The sequence below is a fragment of the Schistocerca serialis genome, chromosome 7, assembly GCF_023864345.2.
Source record: "Schistocerca serialis cubense isolate TAMUIC-IGC-003099 chromosome 7, iqSchSeri2.2, whole genome shotgun sequence".
NCBI lineage: Eukaryota > Metazoa > Arthropoda > Insecta > Orthoptera > Acrididae > Schistocerca > Schistocerca serialis.
Window position 1 is genome coordinate 567735522 of NC_064644.1, and position 23623 is coordinate 567759144.

At 44.6% G+C, this 23623-nt stretch overlaps 1 protein-coding gene across 2 annotated transcripts in view; it reads left to right on the forward strand.

Moving 5' to 3' along the window:
• Nucleotides 1-23623, forward strand: part of LOC126412432 (juvenile hormone esterase-like) — a 160899-nt gene that overhangs the window by 50329 nt on the left and 86947 nt on the right. For both annotated transcript variants that reach the window (XM_050082027.1, XM_050082026.1), the window contains exon 2: nt 22284-22487. In XM_050082027.1, coding sequence (XP_049937984.1) covers nt 22284-22487 — 204 coding nt within the window. The remainder of the gene's footprint in view (nt 1-22283; nt 22488-23623) is intronic.

Genomic DNA, 23623 nt, shown 5'->3' on the forward strand with positions numbered 1-23623 from the left:
TGAAAATAATAGAATCAGTATCATTCGATAGTGATGAGGAGTCTGTGTGTTCAGAAATAGAAGACAGTGTGGAAGAAATGGACATAATCGAAGACGTTATTGAATTAAGGGACAACGAAGAAGTGACTGATCAGAGTGTGTCTTCGATTATGGAGATTTTCATGTTGTTCATTACACCTGAAACAATGTACAGAGTTGTAAAATACAGAAATCAAAAAACAGATACAGTTTATAATTTATGGAACGCGATTCATCCTTCGAACACCTATAAGTGGAGCCCAACAAGTGCAACAGAAATGTTTGATGTCGCAGGACTCCTTGAAAGTATGGGAGCACTAAAAGCTAAAAGGGAACCACTTTCTGTGTTACGCTCAACAGATTTTCTGAACTTCTTTGTTAAATCAGATACGACGACATGGCCACAAGAGAGGCAAGGAGACAAATGGACAAATTTTGTGCATTATCCAAGTAGTCATTTGACAGTGGATGAGCGGTTGGAGGCTTTTCATGGGAAATGCCCGTTTAAGGCTTACATAAAGTCCAAACCGGTTAAATATGGCATAAAAATGTGGGCCGTCAGCGATTGTGAATCTTTGTATGCTTTTAACTTCCAGGTATACACAGGGAAAAAAGAAGCTATGGAAAACACTCGAGGTGCTAAGAGTTGTAATGGACCTTATGTCTCATTTAGGAACTTGATCTGATGTTACAACGGACAGCTTTTTACGAATGATCCACTTGCATAGGAACTCCTGAATTTATGCGTTCTCTTTAAAAACAAGCCTGAAATCCCATCTGGACTTCAACGAATGGTATTGAAACTACAATTTACTTCAATGTTCGCATGCAATTAAAATCTAACTCTGGTATCACAAGTGCCTAAAATGAACATGGTAGTAAATCTTTTGAGCTCTGAACATCATTATGACAATTGTGGTACGGAAAAGAAGAGTTCAATGCCGGTATTATTCTACACTACAATGAGACTGATACAATGGACAAAATGATAAATGAGTATTCATGCAATCGGACTACTATCCGATGGCCATTTCTACTGTTCTTGACTATGACTGATACAACAGCCATAAATGCCTGCCGGCCGCGGTGGCCGTGCGGTTGTAGGCATTCCAGTCCGGAGCTGCGCTGCTGCTACGGTCGCAGGTTCGAATCCTGCCTCGGGCATGGGTGTGTGATGTCCTTCGGTTAGTTAGGTTTAAGTAGTTCTAAGTTCTAGGGGACTGATGACCACAGCAGTTGAGTCCCATAATGCTCAGAGCCATTTGAACCATTTGAACCATAAATGCCTACGTTATTAGGAAGCCACAAAATCATGAATATAAGGCACTCGCACGCAACAGAAGGAGAAAACTTTTGTTAGATCTAAGACAATACGTTATAAAGTCCCATGTAAAACGAAGGATGCAGAAGCTGAATGGAATGATCGCAAAACACGACGGCAGCAATGAAGGACTTATTGTTTACTGAAGATGCAAGCCCACTGTCACAGGAATGAAGAGACTGCCAGCGTTGGACGTTGCAAACTGTGTCCTAGGAAAATAGACCGGAACTGTGAAACAAAATGTGACAAGTGCTTTTCTTTTTTGTGTGATGAACAAGCTGTTATAAAAACGAAAAATGTATGAAAATATTGCGTAAGTTCAGATTGAAACGAGTATAAGTACCAAAAGAGACTACATTTTAAAAATGTTTAATAATTTACATAATATGTTACATTAGTTACCAACACAATTGAAGTGAGACTTCATTTCATCTCATTGTTATTTTAAAGGATTGCTCTTTTTCCATTACTGTGTTATCGTACATACTTAATTTTCTTTCGATACATGTACCACGTATAACAATACATTCTGGTTTGGGGTACTCTGATTCTTCGCCTTGGTATACACGGTTATTCTTTTAGCTTGGTATGAAGAATGTTACTCTCGAGTCCGCATTTATCCCGGCAACTGCCTGCATGCTGTATGGCAATCAGGGTCGTCTTCGGACTATACAAAATGTCGTATTTTATAAAATGTTTGCCCAGACAGGCATTCATAGCACTTACGATTTGATAATACAAGTTATTAAAAACAATGTTAAGTGGCAGCACGTGCTTTTCCAGAGTAGCACGTAGATCTGGTCGTTTCAGACAGTCGGAGTCGGTTGTCTGAAAACATAATTATCATTATGCGCAAAGAATAATCATTTTTAAGAAAACAAGAAATGAGCAGCTCAGGCAGAGGTAGCCGCTGAAAAGGAAATAACCGTGGGAGGCACGAAACCGTTTGACGTGACTGGGGTAGCCAATCCTTGCACCGGCAGCCGCGTTGACGGTTGGATTTAAAATGGGCACGTCTCTTCAAGTCAGCTCGTCTTATGTTGGAGCTCGTGCTGGGACCTTCCATCTTTTGAACAGTGTATTCTTAGAGCCTCAGTTCGAGTAAATCTGAATGTCGACTGATGGCAGGGGTTAACAGTCGACTCTCGTGCTGTTTGGAACCACCTCCGACCAATCGCCATGGCCTGTGGACCATTGGACATAAACCAATTTTAGTATGTCGTGTAGTCTACTAGGTGACGAGTTGAAAACGTCGAAATGGAACGTTATACGTCGCGACTTGGGTTGTTGTTGTTGTGGTCTTCAGTCCTGAGACTGGTTTGATGCAGCTCTCCATGCTAATCTATCCTGTGCAAGCTCCTTCATCCCCCAGTACCTACTGCAACCTACATCCTTCTGAATCTGCTTAGTGTTTTCATCTCTTGATCTCCCTCTACGATTCTTACCTTCCACGCTGCCCTCCAATGCTAAATTTGTGATCCCTTGATGCCTCAGGACATGTCCTACCAACCGATCCCTTCTTCTAGTCAAGTTGTGCCACAAACTTCTCTTCTCCACAACCCTATTCAATACCTCCTCATTAGTTACGTGATCTACCCATCTAATCTTCAACATTCTTCTGTAGCACCACATTTCGAAAGCTTCTATTCTCTTCTTGTCCAAACTATTTATTGTCCATGTTTCACTTCGATACATGGCTACACTCCATACAAATACTTTCAGGAACGACTTCCTGACACTTAAATCTATACTCGATGTTAACAAATTTCTCTTCTTCAGATACGCTTTCCTTGCCATTGCCAGTCTACATTTTATATCCTCTCTACTTCGACCATCATCAGTTATTTTGCTCCCCAAATAGCAAAACTACTTTATTACTTTAAGTGTCTCTTTTCCTAATCTAATTCCCTCAGCATCACCCGACTTAATTCGACTACATTCCATTATCCTCGTTTTGCTTTTGTTGATGTTCATCTTATACCCTCCTTTCAAGACACTGTCCATTCCGTTCAACTGCTCTTCCAAGTCCTTTGCTGTCTCTGACAGAATTACAATCTCATCTGCGAATCTCAAAGTTTTTATTTCTTCTCCCTGGATTTTAATACCTACTTCAAATTTTTCTTTTGTTTCCTTTACTGCTTGCTCAATATATAGATTGAATAACATCGGGGAGAGGCTACAACCCTGTCTCACTCCTTTCCCAACCACTGCTTCCCTTTCATGCCCGTCGACTCTTATAACTGCCATCTGGTTTCTGTACAAATTATAAATAGCATTTCTCTCCCTGTATTTTAACCCTGCCACCTTTAGAATTTGAAAGAGAGTATTCCAGTCAACATTGTCAAAAGCTTTCTCTAAGTCTACAAATGCTAGAAATGAAGGTTTGCCTTTCCTTAATCTTTCTTCTAAGGTAAGTCGTAAGGTCAGTATTGCCTCACGTGTTCCAACATTTCTACGGAATCCAAACTGATCTTCCCCGAGGTCGGCTTCTACCAGTTTTTCCATTCGTCTGTAAATAATTCGCGTTAGTATTTTGCAGCTGTGACTTATTAAACTGACAGTTCGGTAATTTTCACATCTGTCAACACCTGCTTTCTTTGGGATTGGAATTATTATATTCTTCTTGAAGTCTGAGGGTATTTCGCCTGTCTCGTACATCTTGCTCACCAGACTTGGGTGTAGTTGCATAATTTTAACTACTCACGAATGTGTATCAAATTTATGGATGTAATAATTTTCATTTTTAATCCTGTGTCTCCTTACTGTTCAATGTTCAGCTGCAAGCTGTATTAATAGTCCAGTCGCTATTTCAGACTGACAACGATGAGGGAAGAAATGGACTGTAGTGTTACAGAAATGGCTCCAGTATTCGTACGGACCAATTCAGGGAATCCACGGAGAATTTGTCTCTACAGCTGAACGGTAATTTGAGTCTCATTGCTCCTCAACAGAGTGCAGATACCTAGCGTTAAGCGCCCAACTTCAAATTAGCTTCCGGAACATTTCCAGACAATGTTGGCAGAGGACGCATCAGAGATACGTTCAGAATGCTGGTCCAAAGCTTACAGAGTTGTGTTGAGTATTCTCGGACGAGAAAATAAACGGGAGAAGCGGTTAGAAGCTTAACATCGCGTCAAGGATAGTAGAGACGCAGGGCTGGCCCTGAAGATCGAGGATGCGAAAGGAAACTGGGAGGTGCCTTTTCAGAATAAACAAACAGTTATAAGTGTAGACAACCTAATTCTCGATAACTCAGAGACATAGATTTAAAAGAGCAATGCCGACAGAGATTACGCCTAGACATTGCAGGAGTGGGTCTGCTGTGGTTTCCTGACACTGTTTATGGCGAACTGTGACATAGTTTGTTTCGAATGGTTTCGCTTCCTTTGCTTGACAAATCCAAATTTACACTTTGTCTCTAATAACCCCAACGTTGACACAACTTTAAGCCTACTACCATTTCTTCCTTGCTTCAGAAATAAATGAAAAACTGTTGGAGAAAATTATGTCATAAAGGAAGAGTTCAGCACCAGTAGTTATTATTTTCCAAAAAACATCCTTTTTGTCACGTTTCCGAATGAGCAGTAGTCACAAGAGCACAGACGTTGTTGGGATTTGACGCGGAAATGTCAACTTGTCTCTCGCAGTTATCTGCGAAAGTTATCGGACTGTGCGAAGCCGACCCTCGAACCACGTGCAACGACGCCGGAGGTATAACGCCAGCGACGGCCGGCCAGCAAGCAATCGGCGCGAGAGGTGTCGGGGTAGCCAGGTGGCCGGTGCGAGGGTGCCTATTCTGTATCTTCCCGCCATTGTGCCGATCGTTTCGGTACTCAATAGCACCGAACGGTCTAGTACTCAAATTAGAGTCTCTGCGTTATTCGGTATGCATTTCGGTAGCGATACCGTTCGGGTCTAGAGAACCGAAGCGCTGTTGTCGGTTCGTGTCGCACAAGCCAATCGAAAGCAAGCGGCTGCATATCCGCGCGAGCTGACGTGTCTGCCTTCATCGCCCTTGCCTCCTCCTGTGTGTTTATTAAGCCGAAACAAATATTTTTGCCTGATGTCACGTTTTCCTATTACGATTTTTTAGAACTGTAGACGGGGTTTCCCCTGGATGAAATTTAATTAAATTGACAAACTCTGGGAGGTTGCATGGGACAGTCAAACTCTTTTTCCAATGTATTATCCTGTGAGGACAAAAAGTAATGCCTATTATTTATAAATCTTATTCGTCCATTGACTTGTAAACAGAGGTAACAACGGTGGGTTGTGACCTGTCTAACACGGTCAAAGACGGCAGGAGTGGCCTTAATTCCTTTTGCTGCAGCTGCTACTACAGGACAGAACGAGTGAACCGTGCTGTCGTGCAACGAGTGGCATATCTTCCAGCATCTCTGGCGAGGACACTCTAACAATGGCTGTCGTTTAGAGGCATAGGTGGGAGATACGGCCGCAGTTAAACAGTCACCAACATCTGCCCACACATTCACGTAGAACGGCAATTGATGAGCGCACATTAAAGTGGCATGTTAATTAACCTCCCTCAAAACATATGAACTGCGGAAGCCGAAGACCGTATCACGTCCGAATGGTGCTACATTTGTAAACAGCACAGAGGACGGAAGTGCAGGATGGATCCTGTTCCAGGGACCACTACGAAAACTGTGCTGTGAGTGGTTACAGGTTGTGCACATGCTGTAAGTGAAATGGAATAACAATTGCTCGATTTCGGGAGGACGACCGTTCAAATCCGCGTCCGGCCATCCTGATTTAGGTTTCCCGTGATTCCCCTAAATCGCTTGAGGAAAACTGCGGGATGGTTCCTTTCAAAGGGCACGGCCGACTTCCTTCCCCATTTTTCCTTAATCTGATGGGACAGATAACCTCCCTGTTTGGTCCCCTCCCCCCAAACCAACCAACAATTGCTCATTAAGAACGCTTCTTACATTCGCCTGATTCGTCCCCGTGTTGTATGCATTTGCACGAGTGCTGAGGGGGATTACACCTCTACCAGATTATAAAATATTCACAGGTAATTATGACATTACAGAAAAATGTTTGTTTTGGTGTCCCGTGCAGCCTGCCACAGTTTGTCGGCTTAAATAATTTTCGTCCTGTATATATAAATTCCCACTTAAGGCGGTGTGCATATATAGATCGGTATTTTCCCTTTGAGGATAGCGCTGAAAAACAATCAGTTTCCACAGCATTTTTTGTCTCTGTCTGCATTTTTCCCTCTTCTTTGGAGATTCTTCTTCCTTCATTTCGTCCATGGTTTCCTTTACCTAGTTGATTTCCAGTGTTCGTATTCGACTGTACCCGAGTGTAGGAAGTAAGTTACACACGTCGTCCCTCGATAACACCACTGGGCAACAAGAGCGGCGCATTGTCAGAAGAGAGTCTCGTACGTGTTGTAGGGTTCCCTGCAGATGCAGTTTTGCTGCTGTACGGATAAACAGGTGCATCACAGTTTGCAAATGAAATGGCACGACAACCGGAAGCGTAATCCTAAGTTGATGTATGCGGCACAGTACGATTCTTGTGGGAAAAACATCTAAATTGCACACAGATTGGCAGTTAAACTCTGGCGGCACGCGGACTAAATTCAGTGTCGCGTGAAATGGTGCCAACAGTTTCACAGAGGCAGTATAGAAGCGGATGATGGTGATGGGGAAGGAAGGTCATCGATATCGGCATCGGCTAGAGGTGACAGTGTCCCGGCAATCGAGAAACTGCAATCAGTGATTTTTCAGCGATACAGACGACCGCACCAGAGATTCTCAAACGGTTCCGCCACCAAGCAGCGAATTTCTATCGACAAGAAATTAGAGGACTTGCAAAATCTTCCTATCGTTGTTTATAGAGGGTTAGTGACTATGTTGAAAAATAGTGTTATGTATCCCTGTCACGTTTAAGTGTGGCGCAGCATTCAGTAAAAATACTTGGCCTCCGATTATAATGTGTAACTTACTTTCTAAAGTAGAGCCGTCAGTCCTAAAAGTTTTCAGATTAGATTAAGGGGCTCCGGAAAGGCTCAAAATCATGAAAAGTTCAATTTTTACTTTTTTGCGTTTTCTGAATATGCAGACTATTACCTTTTAATAGATATATAATTTATTCAATTGCGAAGACCACAACTATTTTTAAATTTTTTTTGAAATGTGTTCTACATGGGCGTGACCCACTGTGGCGCTGTTAAACTGCTGTCAAATGGTGTTATTATTAACGTCCGTGTTCATCGGGTACATTTTAGTGATGTGAGATAAAGTATGTGTTGTGGCTAACCTGTGATGGTTCAATATATATCGCTGGTGTGATTGTCGATTGTTTCATGTTTATTTACTCTGTCGTTATCTCGAAAATATTCGTAATTAATTCTGTTTCTTGAGTCTCTATTTTGTTAAAGTATAATAATGAGTAAAAGTAAAGTTATTAGAAATCCTTTGAAGGCTTTTAAGAAAAGGAGAAATGTTGGAAAGCCAAAGGTATATGTTATTACTGTAAACAATAAAGACGATAACCAAGTGAGTGTACCTAACCTCTCAAGTACACCTGCCTATAGCAGTCAAAGTGGGAAAGAAAATACTTCACAGAAGAAGCTTGGTTCAATGAGTGAAAACTATGAATGTTTTACGGGCGAATCGGATGTGAATGAAATATTTGATATGTCGGTTCTCAAAGGAATTTTTTCAAACTGTGTAAGATGTATTCGTTGTAGTGAAGTTGGTCTGGAACTCTCCATAATAAAGCACGTAGGACTTGCTAGTGAAATACAACTGAAATGTGATAAGTGTTCATACATGACCACCTTTTGGAACAGTGTTGCAGTAACTGCAACTGAAAAAAATGGTAGCAAAATCTACGAACACACCAACGAGCGATGCTTGCTTTAGACAAGGAACGCCTTCGGGCTGCAGACAGGGCTGTAAAGAGTCTAGAAATACAAGCAAGAGTAAACAGGAGGAGGAACAAGAGGAAGCTGGAGGAGGAGTTTGCAGAGGATGAAGATAATCCATCCTATGGACCTGGAATGCACTAAAAAGTTAATCCAATCTTTGTCGCTCGATTCCCAAAACTTTTATTTTCTCATACTAATTACATGTTTTCTAAGGATCTTCCAAACATATTTGTTTCAAACTTTCAGTAAATGTTACACACTACCTTCTGCATAATTTAACACAGCCTTTTTCCAAAAAACTGTATATTTTTGAATATATAAATAAAAAATTGCAAAAAAATGTTGTGAATTTTCATTACAATTGAAAAAAATCATCTTTAATAACTGAACTAAAATTTTGTAAAATCCATGTGTTAAGTTGTAGCCCATATTCCAATAAATAATCTGTAAAAAGTTCAACTTCCTACCTCAAATACTTTGTGAGTAAAGATGTAATTTATAAGCGTTATTTTAACATTGCAAGTATAGGGCGTTCCGGAGCCCCTTAATAAAATGCAGGGGAATGTTAAAATGGCCATTGTAATGCTTTATATGTTCTACATAGTCTACCCCGACAGCGCACACAAAATTCGTACAAACATGTCAAACTGTCACACCAGTCTCTCATTGCATGTCGTTCGACTCGCACGTCACACAGGCTTGTATGGTGGCTATGTCTTCAAAGCCTTGACCCTTCGTGTGAATTTCTGCCTTTTGTCGTTTCGTGGTAGGATCGTATAGATACAAGCAAGTCTCGTCAACGGTGACGATTTTTTCCGGAAAACAAATGTCTGCGTTTTTCATATTTCAGATAAGTCGCTTCAGGCGTCCACGAGTCGGCGTCTTGTGCAGTAGTCAATGTGTGCGGGACAAATTTTCTCCTCTTCAGTACATTCTGGCCAATGCTCTGAACACTAGATTCAGAGACGTTGCTACATTGCGATTTGTGACGCAATAACAATGACACCAGAACGTCGCGTGTCCACTACTCTGCTTGGTCGCAATTGGTTGGTCAAATGCACATCTGTTGTTCACAGTTTGTAGTTCAAGCTGACACCTTACATTATGCGGTGACGTCGCTTGTACGGCAGGAATAAAATCGGTCTCGGAACTTCTTGGACGGACGGGTTATATGTGTCTGAGTCAGTTCTAGAAGTATTTTTTACACTCTGAAGTTCATATTAGAAAAACATAGTTTTGTAAGGTAGCTTCTTGAGGTACTGAAACTCGCTATCCAAAATTTATTTGTTCGTAATAGTGGGAAGAAAAGGAACAATGACGCGCGGGGTAGCCGTGTGGTCTATGGCACCTTGCCACGGTTCGCGCGGCTGCCCCCGTCGGAGGTTGGAGTTCTTCCTTGGGCACTGGAGTGCGTGTTGTCCTTAATATAAGTTAGTTTAGAGTTAGATTAAGTAGTTTGTGAGCCTAGGTACCAATGACCTAAGCTCTTTGGTCCACTTTCCACAAATTTCCGAAAGAAATAATGGGAACTGGATCAGGGCTATGAGACATTAAAAGGATGTTTTTCTGCGTTAAATAACTGATACTGTCATGTGCTTTTTACATCTGGCATTGTGATGACGGAGACTAATGCGGAGTCTTCTGTTGTTTTTTCCTTAACTCGGTTACGATTTGCGGCAAACAAGTTGTTGTCACCATTCGGCATTAAATGCTCTTGCATCATTCAAACCAATGGTGGCGAATGGCTAGTCTAACCAAAGGAATAATCGACCATTTTACTTGAAGTTCTTCACTAACGAACCGCTTTTGTTGATTTTGGTCCATCTTGTAGCATCCAAACACTCGACTGTTGCTTATTTTTCGGGTCATAAGAATATATCCAATGTATGATATCTTGTAACATCCAGACAGTCGACTGTTGTTTATTTTTTCAGGACACAAGAATACATCCAAGGCATGATATTGTATACGGATTTTGCATTTCCCAGTCGGGTTTTTTTGAGCATTTTCGTACTCAAATTGACACGTAACTATTTAGAGCTTCGGTCAAATTGTACGGCACTCATCGGAAACATAATCTTCTCAGAGCTACTTGTTGATGTAAAATCGAATCTATGCAGTTGCGAGTGTGGCTAAGGACGCCCTCTGTCTCACAGGAAGTCGCTTTCCGATCCTCATCGCAGCATCGGTGTTTTCCGCAACAACATCCAATTTTTTCGATCTCCAGGGAATTCATCGCCGACAGAAACATGACCAAGACGAAATTCGTAAAACCAGTTGTAAACAGTCTTTTCCGAAATTGGATGACTGCCAAAAGCTGGCCAGAGTGAGGCATTGGTATTGAGGTAGGCCTTTTCAGAAATGGTGAAAAAAGTTCCAGCGAAAATGTTCACTTGAAATTCCATTTTTTCCACAACACTGCTTCTTTAAACAGTATCTGCAAACGAAGTACTTAGGAATTTCTGAGCTATTATTAACATTGGAAAATAGCAATTTTAAAATAATAGTAGTGACGTCACAACTCAATAGCGCATCTACTGACCGTATGTATAACTCAAATGGTGACACTCATATATGATCAAATCAATAGTATCCAACCTGGTCGGAAAGCTACTTTCTAAGTACTAAAAGTTTGAGAATCTGTACAAAAATATAAGAGTCAGTCGAAGCATACCATATCGTCGTTCAAAATAGAAATGAAGTCACCTGCTAAGTTATGAATTAGCACAAGAGAGGTGCTCCAATAACATGCAGTCTACTGGTATATTCGTACATCGGGAGTTCCATCCACTGTACCCTCCTCCGCAGCCGAAGACGCTGGGATTCGATTTGTAATCACGCCGGTTATAATCCTGGTGGTGGATGAAGTTTCCACTGCCGGTACTTGGTCAACTAGGTCAGGAGACGTGGTGGCGTAATGTTACGCCGATGCCCTGGGTTAAACTCCAGACCTGTCCACAGTGTGTCACTGGGTGAGCGCCGGTGACACTAGACGGTGAGCCGTCAGTCGGATGGGGCCGTGCAGTCGGCCGGCCGCCTCAGTGCCGGCACCGGGTATCACCAATGTCGCACAGCACAAGCGTAATACTACACTTAATGCGAATCCACTACATTCACTTAAAACTAAACTCCACCCGAACAGGCCTTGGAAGGCCCAAAGGGACCGACCGGCCGCCGTGTCATCCTCAGCCCACAGGCGTCATTGGATGCGGATTGGAGGGGCATGTGGTCAGCACACCGCTCTCCCGGCCGTACGCCAGTTTCCCAGACCTGGGCCGCTATTTGTCAATTTAGAAGCTCCTCAGTTTGCCTCACAAGCGCTGAGTGCACCCCGCTTGCCAACAGCGGCAGAACGGAGCGTCACCCATCCAAGTGCTAGCCCAGCCCGGCAGCGCGTAACGTCGGTGATCTGACGGGAACCGCTGTTACCACTGCGGCAAGGCCGTTGGCGTTACACTCACTTACACTCTGCAAATACGAATATGACACATTCTCATACATCCGCAAGGAAAAGGCTAATATGAGTGCAGGAAGAACACCCTTCCCGACAGCTCAGCCTTCCCCATAGGATATTCCAGCCAACAATATCATAAGACAGTTACGTCTTTTACCATCCACTGACATGACATTTCGCTGGAATAAGAATCTCAGCTTCAGAGAACAGTATCCATTCTAAAGGCAACGGCAGAAAAGATAGACACCAAGACGGCACCTTGCTCTCCCAGACGCTCTGCTTCACATTGTGTTGGGAGCGATGACGAGAATAACACATCCGTCTCTAGATTCCGTAAGAGGAGGCTGTTGTTGATTTTCGTGACAGTTTTATTTGTACCGCACCTAAAATGGTTCAAATGGCTCTGAGCACTATGGGACTTAACTTCTGAGGTCATCAGTCCCCTAGAACTTTAAAAGCACTCCGTCTTCAGGCCACGAGTGGCCTATCGGTACCATCCGACCGCCGTGTCATCCTCATTGGAGGATGCGGGTAGGAGGGGCGTGGCGTCAGCACACCACTCTCCCAGTCGTTATGATGGTATTCTTGACCGAAGCCGCTACTATTCGGTCGAGTAGCTTCTCAATTGGCATCACGAGGCTGAGTGCACCCCGAAAAATGGCAACAGCGCATGGCGGCCTGTATGGTCACCCATCCAAGTGGCGACCACGCCCGACAGCGCTTAACTTCGGTGATCTCACGGGAACCGGTGTATCCACTGCGGAACTACTTAAACCTAACTAACCTAAGGACATCACACACATCCATGCCCGAGGCAGGATTCGAACCTACGACCATAGCGGTCACGCGGTTCAGACTGAAGCGCCTAGAACCGCATGGCCACACCGGCCGGCTGGCTTTAAGGTCTCTTAAGTGTAGTAACCACTCCGGCCGGCTACCGCACCTCCCCTGAACGTTTATGATGCTCTATAAGGGATGGGTGCAGGTGAAGAATTTGGTACTTTGAAATCGTCACACCTGCACCGCTGCCCTCAAGAACACGTCTCTCTATGCATCACAGAAGGTGAATCGTTTGGAAAGAAGTTCTTGTGTTACAGAGCGATGCAATTCCTAACAATCAATTTAGTGACCAGTTTCTTAGAGGTGCTACTTGGATAAGCGCTGTCATGACAACAAGCAACTTCCCATTAATTGATAATAATGTGATTATCTCTTCTGATAGTATATATCGTTAACGAAAGGTCGTTATCTATTAACGAATGGAATCAGCGTCGAAGAAGAAGCTCAGTTGCTAACTGTAACTCCAGTGTCTATATGCTGAATGTGTTTCAGATGAGACAGTTTTGGCAAGTGAATGGACTATCAATGCAAACAAGTGATGACGTAATAAATACGAGCATATGGTATGCTAATTGACCTTATATTAGTACACTCCTGGAAATGGAAAAAAGAACACATTGACACCGGTGTGTCAGACCCACCATACTTGCTCCGGACACTGCGAGAGGGCTGTACAAGCAATGATCACACGCACGGCACAGCGGACACACCAGGAACCGCGGTGTTGGCCGTCGAATGGCGCTAGCTGCGCAGCATTTGTGCACCGCCGCCGTCAGTGTCAGCCAGTTTGCCGTGGCATACGGAGCTCCATCGCAGTCTTTAACACTGGTAGCATGCCGCGACAGCGTGGACGTGAACCGTATGTGCAGTTGACGGACTTTGAGCGAGGGCGTATAGTGGGCATGCGGGAAGCCGGGTGGACGTACCGCCGAATTGCTCAACACGTGGGGCGTGAGGTGTCCACAGTACATCGATGTTGTCGCCAGTGGTCGGCGGAAGGTGCACGTGCCCGTCGACCTGGGACCGGACCGCAGCGACGCACGGATGCACGCCAAGACCGTAGGATCCTACGCAGTGCCGTAGGGGACCGCACCGCCACTTCCCAGCAAATTAGGGACACTGTGGCACCTGGGGTATCGGCGAGGACCATTCGCAACCGTCTCCATGAAGCTGGGCTACGGTCCCGCACACCGTTAGGCCGTCTTCCGCTCACGCCCCAACATCGTGCAGCCCGCCTCCAGTGGTGTCGCGACAGGCGTGAATGGAGGGACGAATGGAGACGTGTCGTCTTCAGCGATGAGAGTCGCTTCTGCCTTGGTGCCGATGATGGTCGTATGCGTGTTTGGCGCCGTGCAGGTGAGCGCCACAATCAGGACTGCATACGACCGAGGCACACAGGGCCAACACCCGGCATCATGGTGTGGGGAGCGATCTCCTACACTGGCCGTACACCACTGGTGATCGTCGAGGGGACACTGAATAGTGCACGGTACATCCAAACCGTCATCGAACCCATCGTTCTACCATTCCTAGACCGGCAAGGGAACTTGCTGTTCCAACAGGACAATGCACGTCCGCATGTATCCCGTGCCACCCAACGTGCTCTAGAAGGTGTAAGTCAACTACCCTGGCCAGCAAGATCTCCGGATCTGTCCCCCATTGAGCATGTTTGGGACTGGATGAAGCGTTGTCTCACGCGGTCTGCACGTCCAGCACGAACGCTGGTCCAACTGAGGCGCCAGGTGGAAATGGCATGGCAAGCCGTTCCACAGGACTACATCCAGCATCTCTACGATCGTCTCCATGGGAGAATAGCAGCCTGCATTGCTGCGAAAGGTGGATATACACTGTACTAGTGCCGACATTGTGCATGCTCTGTTGCCTGTGTCTATGTGCCTGTGGTTCTGTCAGTGTGATCATGTGATGTATCTGACCCCAGGAATGTGTCAATAAAGTTTCCCCTTCCCGGGACAATGAATTCACGGTGTTCTTATTTCAATTTCCAGGAGTGTAGATACAGATGAATTTTTCCGAAGTATTTCTAATACAAAAATATAGCAGAACAATCGAATAACTGGAACTGATTATTTCTGGAAATCATTAGAAATCTAGGTACCCAAAAACACTATGTTGTAATTTAGTTTCATAAAGGTAAGTACAAATAATGTTTCTTTATTTCTCATGTATGAAGAAGCAGCAAGTCCGAGAGGAGCGTAATTATGTTCAGACGTGAGCAGTTATGTTGAAACACAGATTGCGTGATAATGTCAACCTACACTATGTGATCAAAAGTAACCGGACACCTGGCTGAAAATTACTTACAAGTTCGTGGCACCCTCCAACGGTAAAGGTGGAATTCAGTATGGTGTTGACCCATAGTCTCGATGACAGCTTCCAATCTCGCAGGCACACGTTCTGTCAGGTGCTGGAAGGTTTCTTGGCGAATGGCAGCCCATTCTTCACGGAGTGCAGCACTGAGGAGAGGTATCGATGTCCGTAGGTGAATCCTGGGACGAAGTCTCCGTTCCAAAACATCCCAAATGTGTTCTATAGGATTCAGGTCAGGACTCTGTGCAGGCCAGTCCATTACAGGGATGTTAATGTCGTGCAACCACTCCGCCACAGGCCGTGCATTATGAACAGGTGCTCGATCGTGTTGAAAGGTGCAATCGCCATCCCCGAAATGCTCTTCAACAGCAGGAAGCAAGAAGATGCTTAAAACTTCAATGTAGGTCTGTGCTGTGATAGTGCCACGCTAAACAACAAGGGTTGGAAGCTCCCTCCATGAAAAACACGACCACACCATAACACCACCGCCTCCGAATTTTATGTTGACACTACTCACGCTGGCAGATGACGTTCACTGGGCATTCGCCATACCCACACCCTGCCATCGGATCGCCACATTGTGTACCGTGATTCGCCACTCCACACAACGTTTTTCCACTGTTCAGTCGTCCAATGTTTACGCTCCTTACACCAAGCGAGCCGTTATTTGGCATTTACCGGCATGATGTGTGCCTTTTGAGCAGCCGCTCGACCATGAAATCCAATTTTTCTCACCTCCCGCCTGACTGTCATAGTACTTGCAGTGGATTCTCATGCAGTTTGGAATTCCTGTGTGACGGTCTGGATTAATGTCTGCTGTTACACATTACTGTCGGCGGTCTCTGTCAGTCAACAGCCTGTACGCTTTTGTGCTGTACGTATCCCTTCACGTTTCCACTTCACAATCACATGGGAAACAGTGGACCAAGGGATGTTTAGGAGTGTGGAAATCTCGCGTGCAGACTTTAGACACAAGTGACACCCAATCACCTGACCACGTTCGAAGTCCGTGAGTTCCGCCGAGCGCCCCATTCTGCTCTCTCACGATGTCTAATGACTACTGAGGTCGCTGATATGGAGTACTGGCAGTAGGTGGCAGCGCAATGCCCCTAATATGAAAAACATATGTTTTTGGGGGTGCCGAATACTTTTGATAACATAGTGTAAATGTAGTGCAGCTATGCTAAAATATAAAGAGGGGGGGGGGGAGGGGGGAGGGAGGAAACGAACAAATCAATTGTCATCTTATTAGCAAAGTAATGCATGCTTTCATTCGGTGTGTGCACTACAGAAATTCGGAAAACAATAGGCAGTTTCAGCGAAGCACTGCTTGGTTATAGGAGCTGCTTTTCATCATATTGCTCGCTGTACTCATCACTTGAGCCAAGTAACTTCAAAAACTAGACCTCCATCTTATGCAATGGAGTAGCGGACACAGGGACAAAAACAAATTATGACTGCGTTAGCAAAGGTATGTCTATTTTAGTGTCATTCGCAAGGTTATATTGGTCCTAATTTCTCTTCTCCCACTGATACTACAACACACAATTGCATTTCAGTCGTGAAATTACCAAGAGTCGTAATGCAAACTCCAGATCACACTGGGTTGGGTCAATGGTAACCTGCAGAAGGTATTGCCGCTTCTTTCTCAAACTCTCGTCGCAGGTTGTGTTCCAAAATGAACAGTAATACAACACACTGACATTCTGCTCCTAGGGAGCGCTATACGTTAGGATAACATAATCACAATGGTGTGCGAGAATCACCTTAACTTTCACATTATTAGCGTTACGACGAACTTACGATCGTCATGATGATCCATAGTGGAGCCATCTGTTTGACTGGCGTTTCGTGTGTGGCTCGTACTATTTGGTCTATGTCTCATCCAGCGTAACGATACGATGCAAGAAAGTCTTTGGCGTTCCAAGCAGCGTCTAATCGTAGTCATTTCTGCATTTCCGTCAAATCATGTGGAATACATCGTGATGCAGTTTTTCTCATGCCGAGCGTCCCTTCAGAATGTGAAGCATAGTCATGTACGCTAATCCTGTCTCTCGGGCCATCTCACGAATCGTTTGGCGTCGATGAAGGTCCAATAACAGCAGACACTTCCTTTACTGGCCGAAGACTGTCCGCCACATTTAGCATTCCTTGTCTCTGTTCTGTAAAGCAAAGCAGATTCGCCGCAAGTGATGATCATGAAGACACTCTGGTGCTGTACGTCGATTGGCACATTTTAGTTCAAATGGCTCTGAGCACTATGGGACTTAACATCTGTGGTCATCAGTCCCCTATAACTTAGAACTAATTAAACCTAACTAACCTAAGGACATCACACACATCCATGCCCAAGGCAGGATTCGAACCTGCGACCGTAGTGGTCGAGCGATTCTAGACTGAAGCGCCTAGAACCGCTCGGCCGCAACGGCCGGCGGCACATTTTAGTCCAACGCCGTTGTTCTTATTACCAAAACGTCGAAACAGAACTTTATTAGACCGCATGCGATACAACTCTGCAGCAACGCACCGCTATTACATTTCCAATTCTTCTATATTACTTTTGTGTTACGCATGTCTACTTCTCTGTAGCTTTGCAATACGTTAAATAAACAAAAATCGGGACGAATGCTACGGTGGTTCCTTAAACAAGGACACAGCCGATCTCCTGCCCAGCCGTGTCCAACACGAGCTTGTTCTCGTTTCTAATGAACACGCATTCGACGGAATGCGCAGCTCTGAGGTTCCCTCTTTTCCCTCCCCAGTACCTCAAAAATGGCTCTGAGCACTATGGGACTCAACTGCTGAGGTCATTAGTCCCCTAGAACTTAGAACTAGTTAAACCTAACTAACCTAAGGACATCACAAACATCCATGCCCGAGGCAGGATTCGAACCTGCGACCGGAGCGGTCTTGCGGTGTCAGACTGCAGCGCCTTTAACCGCACGGCCACTTCGGCCGGCTTCCCCAGTACCTGCCACAGCTAAAATTTGTCTTGTTACCACCAACCTGGCGATTAGATGTTAAATGTCGAATAAATAAGTTTCCTAGTTACATGAAAGTTGTTACGTCGTAATATATTTTATGGCATTACTCTTAATAAACGGCATGCAGCGTTCTTCGTTTTCCTGTATGAATGGGAACGTGACTTCGAATTAGACCTAAGCTGCTCACTGGGAACCGATATGAGGCGATTTCGTAGATAGGTATTATTGGTAGAATTGGTTGTGAATTATAAAACTGAATGTACTTAAGTAAGTATACAAGTATGTATGCATTTTCCACGTCTCCTCATAAACTACAGGACAGATTTCCACCAAACTTGGTACACATATTATTTACTATCTAGAAGAATTACTGTGGGGGTAAGAACTACTCTCCCATCAAATGAAGTCGGTCGGGGTGGAAAAGGAGAGTAGCCCACGATTCATAGTTTAATTATCCTGTGTTTGAGAATGAGAGCAGTTAGACTTGCAACAAACTTTACGGATCATATCATACCTTTAAGAAACCTTTTCTCGCTGACGACCCCACAAAATCACGTCGCTTGCTGTTGATGTAGTATAACTGTCATGCGAGTCATGGCGTTTTAATTTATTACTTCTTTTCTACTAACTGTATTCACGACACATTTTGCAGACAGTATTTATATATATCACTCAATGTACCAGAAAAATTACATCATTGTATGACACGTAGGTCAGAAGAAACGACTCACAAACACTGAACGCTTCGAAAACAACCACATCATGCAAGACGTGTAAAGTTATTACTTCTTCGATACTAGCTCTTTTCGGAACACTTTTCGCAGATAGTAGCCACGTTTTCCACAGAATACGCCTGTCGCAACACTTTTTGCAGACAGTAGCCACATATGCCGCTGAATGAACCTACGTAAATACACAATTTTGCGAGACATACGACATCATAGACAATGAGATGCGTGAACAACTGCCGCATCATGCACGACGTTTTAATTGATTACTTCTTTACTGCTAATTCCATTCGCAACACATTTTGCAGACAGTAGCCACTTATACCGTTGGATGTACTTGCAAACTTATATCATGGTGCGGCACATGATTCAGGAGGTTCTACGCCATTAACATTAAGCTGCTAACCTGCATGAAAATGAAATTGCACAGCGCAATTCGGTAGACATACAGATGCGAAAAAATACTTGTGAAATGTGTTAAATATGTGTGAACGATTTAAATCAAATTTGGTACACGTATTAGTTGCAATCTTAAAATAAACACTGTAGGGGTAAGAACCACGAGCCTCTTATTGCGGTAACGTGGAGAGGGAAAAAATGGTGTCGCGAGATGGACTAACAGAAGACTGGAGTAAATGCATACCAGGGGAACGGTGGGTACTCAGGCAGTCGCCTGCAAGGTTACTGTCCTTCAGCCCCACTGATGCAAACAGGAGATCGTTGTAGTCACTACTGCCCATTACTTGTAAAACGAATTGTCTTATTAGGTTATGCTAAGTTGAGGAAATAATTGTTCATTTGCAGCAAATGAATCACATTTATAGAACTAAGTTCATTGCTATCATCCGCTGGGCGAGGGGCTTACAGCAATAAGAACTGCATACACCAATTCATTTACTCTGACGAGCCAAAACATTATGACGACCTGCATAATAGCTTATTGGGCCATCTTTCTATACCAACGATCAGTGTTACATCGTTTCTACAGTTCGATGGTAGATTTGTGGAGCTATATATGGCCACAGGTGTCTACGCTCAAGTCATTTAGTTCCCGTGAATAAATGGCAGCTGATTTGTGTACGCGCTGATGGAGCTCGATAGCGACCCAGGTGAGAAAACCGGATTCAGTCAGGCGAATTTGGTGGTCAAGACATTAACGTGACTTCACTATCTTGTTCCTCGATCCACTGTAGTACGATTCTGACTTCAAGACACGGACAGTAATATTGCTGGAAGATTACATCGTCGTCAGGGAAGACATCAAGTATGAACGGATGCAGGTTGTCCGCAAATGACCTCGTGTCTTCGATTACTACCATAGGTGCCGTCCAAAGGCAGGAGAATGTCTATCGCAGCATTAATACTGCTATCGAGCCAGCTGGCACAGTGCTTAGCACACTGGAGGCATTCGGGAGGACGACGGTTCAACCCCGCGTCCAGCCATCCAAGTTCAGGTTTTCCGTGAGTTCCCAAAATCGCCCCAGGCAAATGTCGGAATGGTTCCTTTGTAAAAGCACGGGCGATTCCCTTCCCCCTCCGTGACACAATCCGAACTTGTGATCTGTCTATAATGACCTCGATGTGGACGGGACGTTAAACCCAAACTTTCTTCCTTACGTTAACACTGCTCCCACTTGTCTGCGTCTGTGGGGCGGTGCACGTTTCGAGCAGTCGTTTGCCGGATGACGGTGTTCGAGGATGGGACCGACGGTCTGGCGTAGCAAAAATGCGATTCATCCGACGAGCTGATATTTTCCAGTCATACTCGGTCCAATCCTGATGATCTCGAGCCCACTAAAATCGTAATTGGCGATGCGGTTGGGCCAATATATCAACACGGAGGAATCGTCTGCTGCGTAGCCCATTGTTCAACAATAGGATCTGAAGGGTGTGCTCCGAAACACATGTGCGTCCAGCGGCATTGTGCTCTTTCGCCAGTAGTGCCATCTGTCCTACTTTACAGAGCAGACAAGCCTTCACACCCAACGTTCTGTGAAGAGTCGTGGACGTCCAACCACTTAGCACCTAGTGGTAGTTTCATTGCCCTTCTACCTATTTCCGTAGTTGCTCACGACAGTAACACATAAACGTTCGACCAGCGACGCCGTTTTCGAGTTACTCGTTCACAGGCTCTGTGTAATAATAATCTGGCCTTTGTCAAAGTCGCTTATCTCAGTGGATTTCTCCACTTGCAGTCCTCGTTGTCGCTAGGGTAGTTACCCATCCATCTCCTCTCGGCTTTCACACTTCTGTTACTGCGTCACGTGTTCGCTAGGTCACCAGGAGGCATTCATCCGTGCAGTGGGCAGTCGTCATTATGATCTGCCTGATCAGGGTAAGTGTTTCGTGGAGCTACGAGAGCCTCTGTAAAGTTCGGAAAGTAGGAGACGAGGTATTGGCAGAAATAAAGCTATGGGGACGGATCGTGAGTTCTGCTTGGACACCTGCCGTGAAAGGCAAAGGTCCCGAGTTCTAGCCTCACTCCGGCACCCAGTTTTAATCTGCCAGGAAATTTCAAGTGCTACATAGATACTAAGTGAACTGTTTGGGAGAAGAAATAGTTTTGAGATGATGGTGTCAACATTTTGGCACTAAACAACATGTCACAGATTTTCCGCCAATTATTTTGCGAATTCAGGTGTCAGTTGAGTATTCCCTCAAACACACGACCAGTAGAAAGAAATACATAATGATTTTAGTGATGTCATCAAGAGCGGTGGTGAGTCTTCTTGAAAACTATTACAGTGAGGATTTTTATTACCGTCCTCATGTACAGACTACACGGATATCCTATCGGATTTCCTGTAGACAGAGGTTGAACAATGCTGATACGACGCAGGTCTTCAAACCAACAACAGCTACAAAACTGGCACATGACTGCTAGTGTGACTATTAAGGGCTGTAAAGTTCCTCACGTGAAGCGGATGAAGAGTCATTTCAACAGTCTGTTAACAGCAAAGGAGAGCGTTACACAGATTGCTAGACAAGCAGCAGTGGAGATGGAAGAGTGCAGACTGGTTAGGAAGCATCGACGTTGCGACTCGTCTGCAAAAATTCCTATGGACAGCAGAACCCGAAACCTGCTACCGAAGGACTTTCGGGAGACAATGAGCAGCGGTGACTCAGTGCTCGTGCGATAGGGCTTTATGACGATAAAACATGCCGGATCGAAAAACGAGATGCTGGCACACATGAACGCAAAACTGCATTCAAGCCTCCCTAATTCCTGTTGGCCCTTCCTTGAAGAATTATATTAATTTCTATTGGGCACACAAAGACATCCAATTAAGACAGGGTACTCACACGCTGTTGATTAGCCTATACGTTCGGTGAATCCACTCCTTTGAATGTGACGCCTGTCTGCAAATCGCTTCTGAAATCACTCCTACATAAAAAAAACTTATGGCTAGATGTGCTGTGATGACAACAATACGTTCTTTTATGAAACACCGATCTTCGAAGCTGAGTAAACAAATACTATCTCGTCGTAATTTTACCTAGTTAGTATCTTCGTTCTGGTCCACTATCAGACATATCCCACTGTTCCACGTGAAAACACGTTTGTCAGCCTAACCGATGTTAGTGCTAAGGTCATTACTGGCCTCGTGAGTCTTAGGGGAACATGTAATGCCCAACACCGTTTATGATCAGTGCGCTGTACGAAATAGTGCACTTTTTTTGTTGACTCGTCACGTGCTTTTGTTCACAGATGGAGATCGTCATGAGAATCGCGTGGGTACTGGCTTTTCTGGCGTCCACAGCAGCACACTGGTATGACACTGGATTTCCGACGGTTCGGCTTAACGAGACTGACATCGTCGGAAGTTGGATGACGTCATACCATGGCAGGATATTTGCCGCATTCCGCGGGATCCCGTACGCCGAACCACCGGTGGGCGACCTGCGCTTTCGTGTAAGTGTTAAAAATACTACTGTAATGAGGGATACAGACCTTCGATTCCCGGCGGGGTCAGGGATTTTCTCTGCCTCGTGATGACTGGGTGTTGTGTGCTGTCCTTAGGTTAGTTAGGTTTAAGTAGTTCTAAGTTCTAGGGGACTGATGACCATAGATGTTAAGTCCCATAGTGCTCAGAGCCATTTGACACAGACCATAAATTTCGTTCATTGTATTGATTAATATGCTCCTGAAGAAAGCATCTCCAGCAATGTAAATTGGATTTCAACTTGTCCTCACTCGCAGGCTAATAAATGATTGGCAAAATTTCTATCGATCCACACAGATTTGTAATCATTTCATACAATTGATATGAATTTGAAACGAACGTATCGTCGACTATAGTGAAGATAAATTTGTATGGCGTTATTGGGTGGAAATTCCAGAAGATGGATCTTCAGCGGCCTGCCTGCGAATACTTTCAACTGGTCATTCGACGACCTGGGCGCCTTTGACGTACCCCTGTAATAGTACTGGGGAGAAGTGACCTAAAGTTTAAAGCGGAACCCAGACCACGTGTCGACCCCGGTATGTCTTCATACTGAGAGGTGAGGACTAACGTAAAGACAAACAGAAAGATTCCGGAGTTTGGCCAGGATTAGATCCCACGACCTTCGAGTCTCCAGCCTCGCATTTTGCTACTAGACAACCAAACCCAACTGCGGACTTTATTACCGTTCAGGCACACAACAACACACTAGGCCTTTATGGTTATGACTGCGATACACTGTCCCAGAAAAAAGTAAAAAATAGTTGCAGTCCCCGGGTTCTGGTCAATATTTTCGGGAGAATTTCTCTGGTTGTAAGGTGACCGCGGGATCTGGTAAACCCCCCACAAATATACCCAATAAGAAACCTTCGGCTTCCCCTCTCAGATTTTTGACATTTGGCTGAAAAGAAGTGAGTTCTTCAATCTGCTACGTTTCAAAAAGCCCACACAGGGGTATAGAGAATCCCCTGGTAACTTTTTTCATCGATTGTTGAAATCGTAAGACGTGGAATGTAAACAGCGCAAGTCAAATTGCTTTGTTTTTACCTAATTATACGTGTGGTACTGAAATTTCACCGGGAAACTTTGTTCAGAAAAGTCAGTA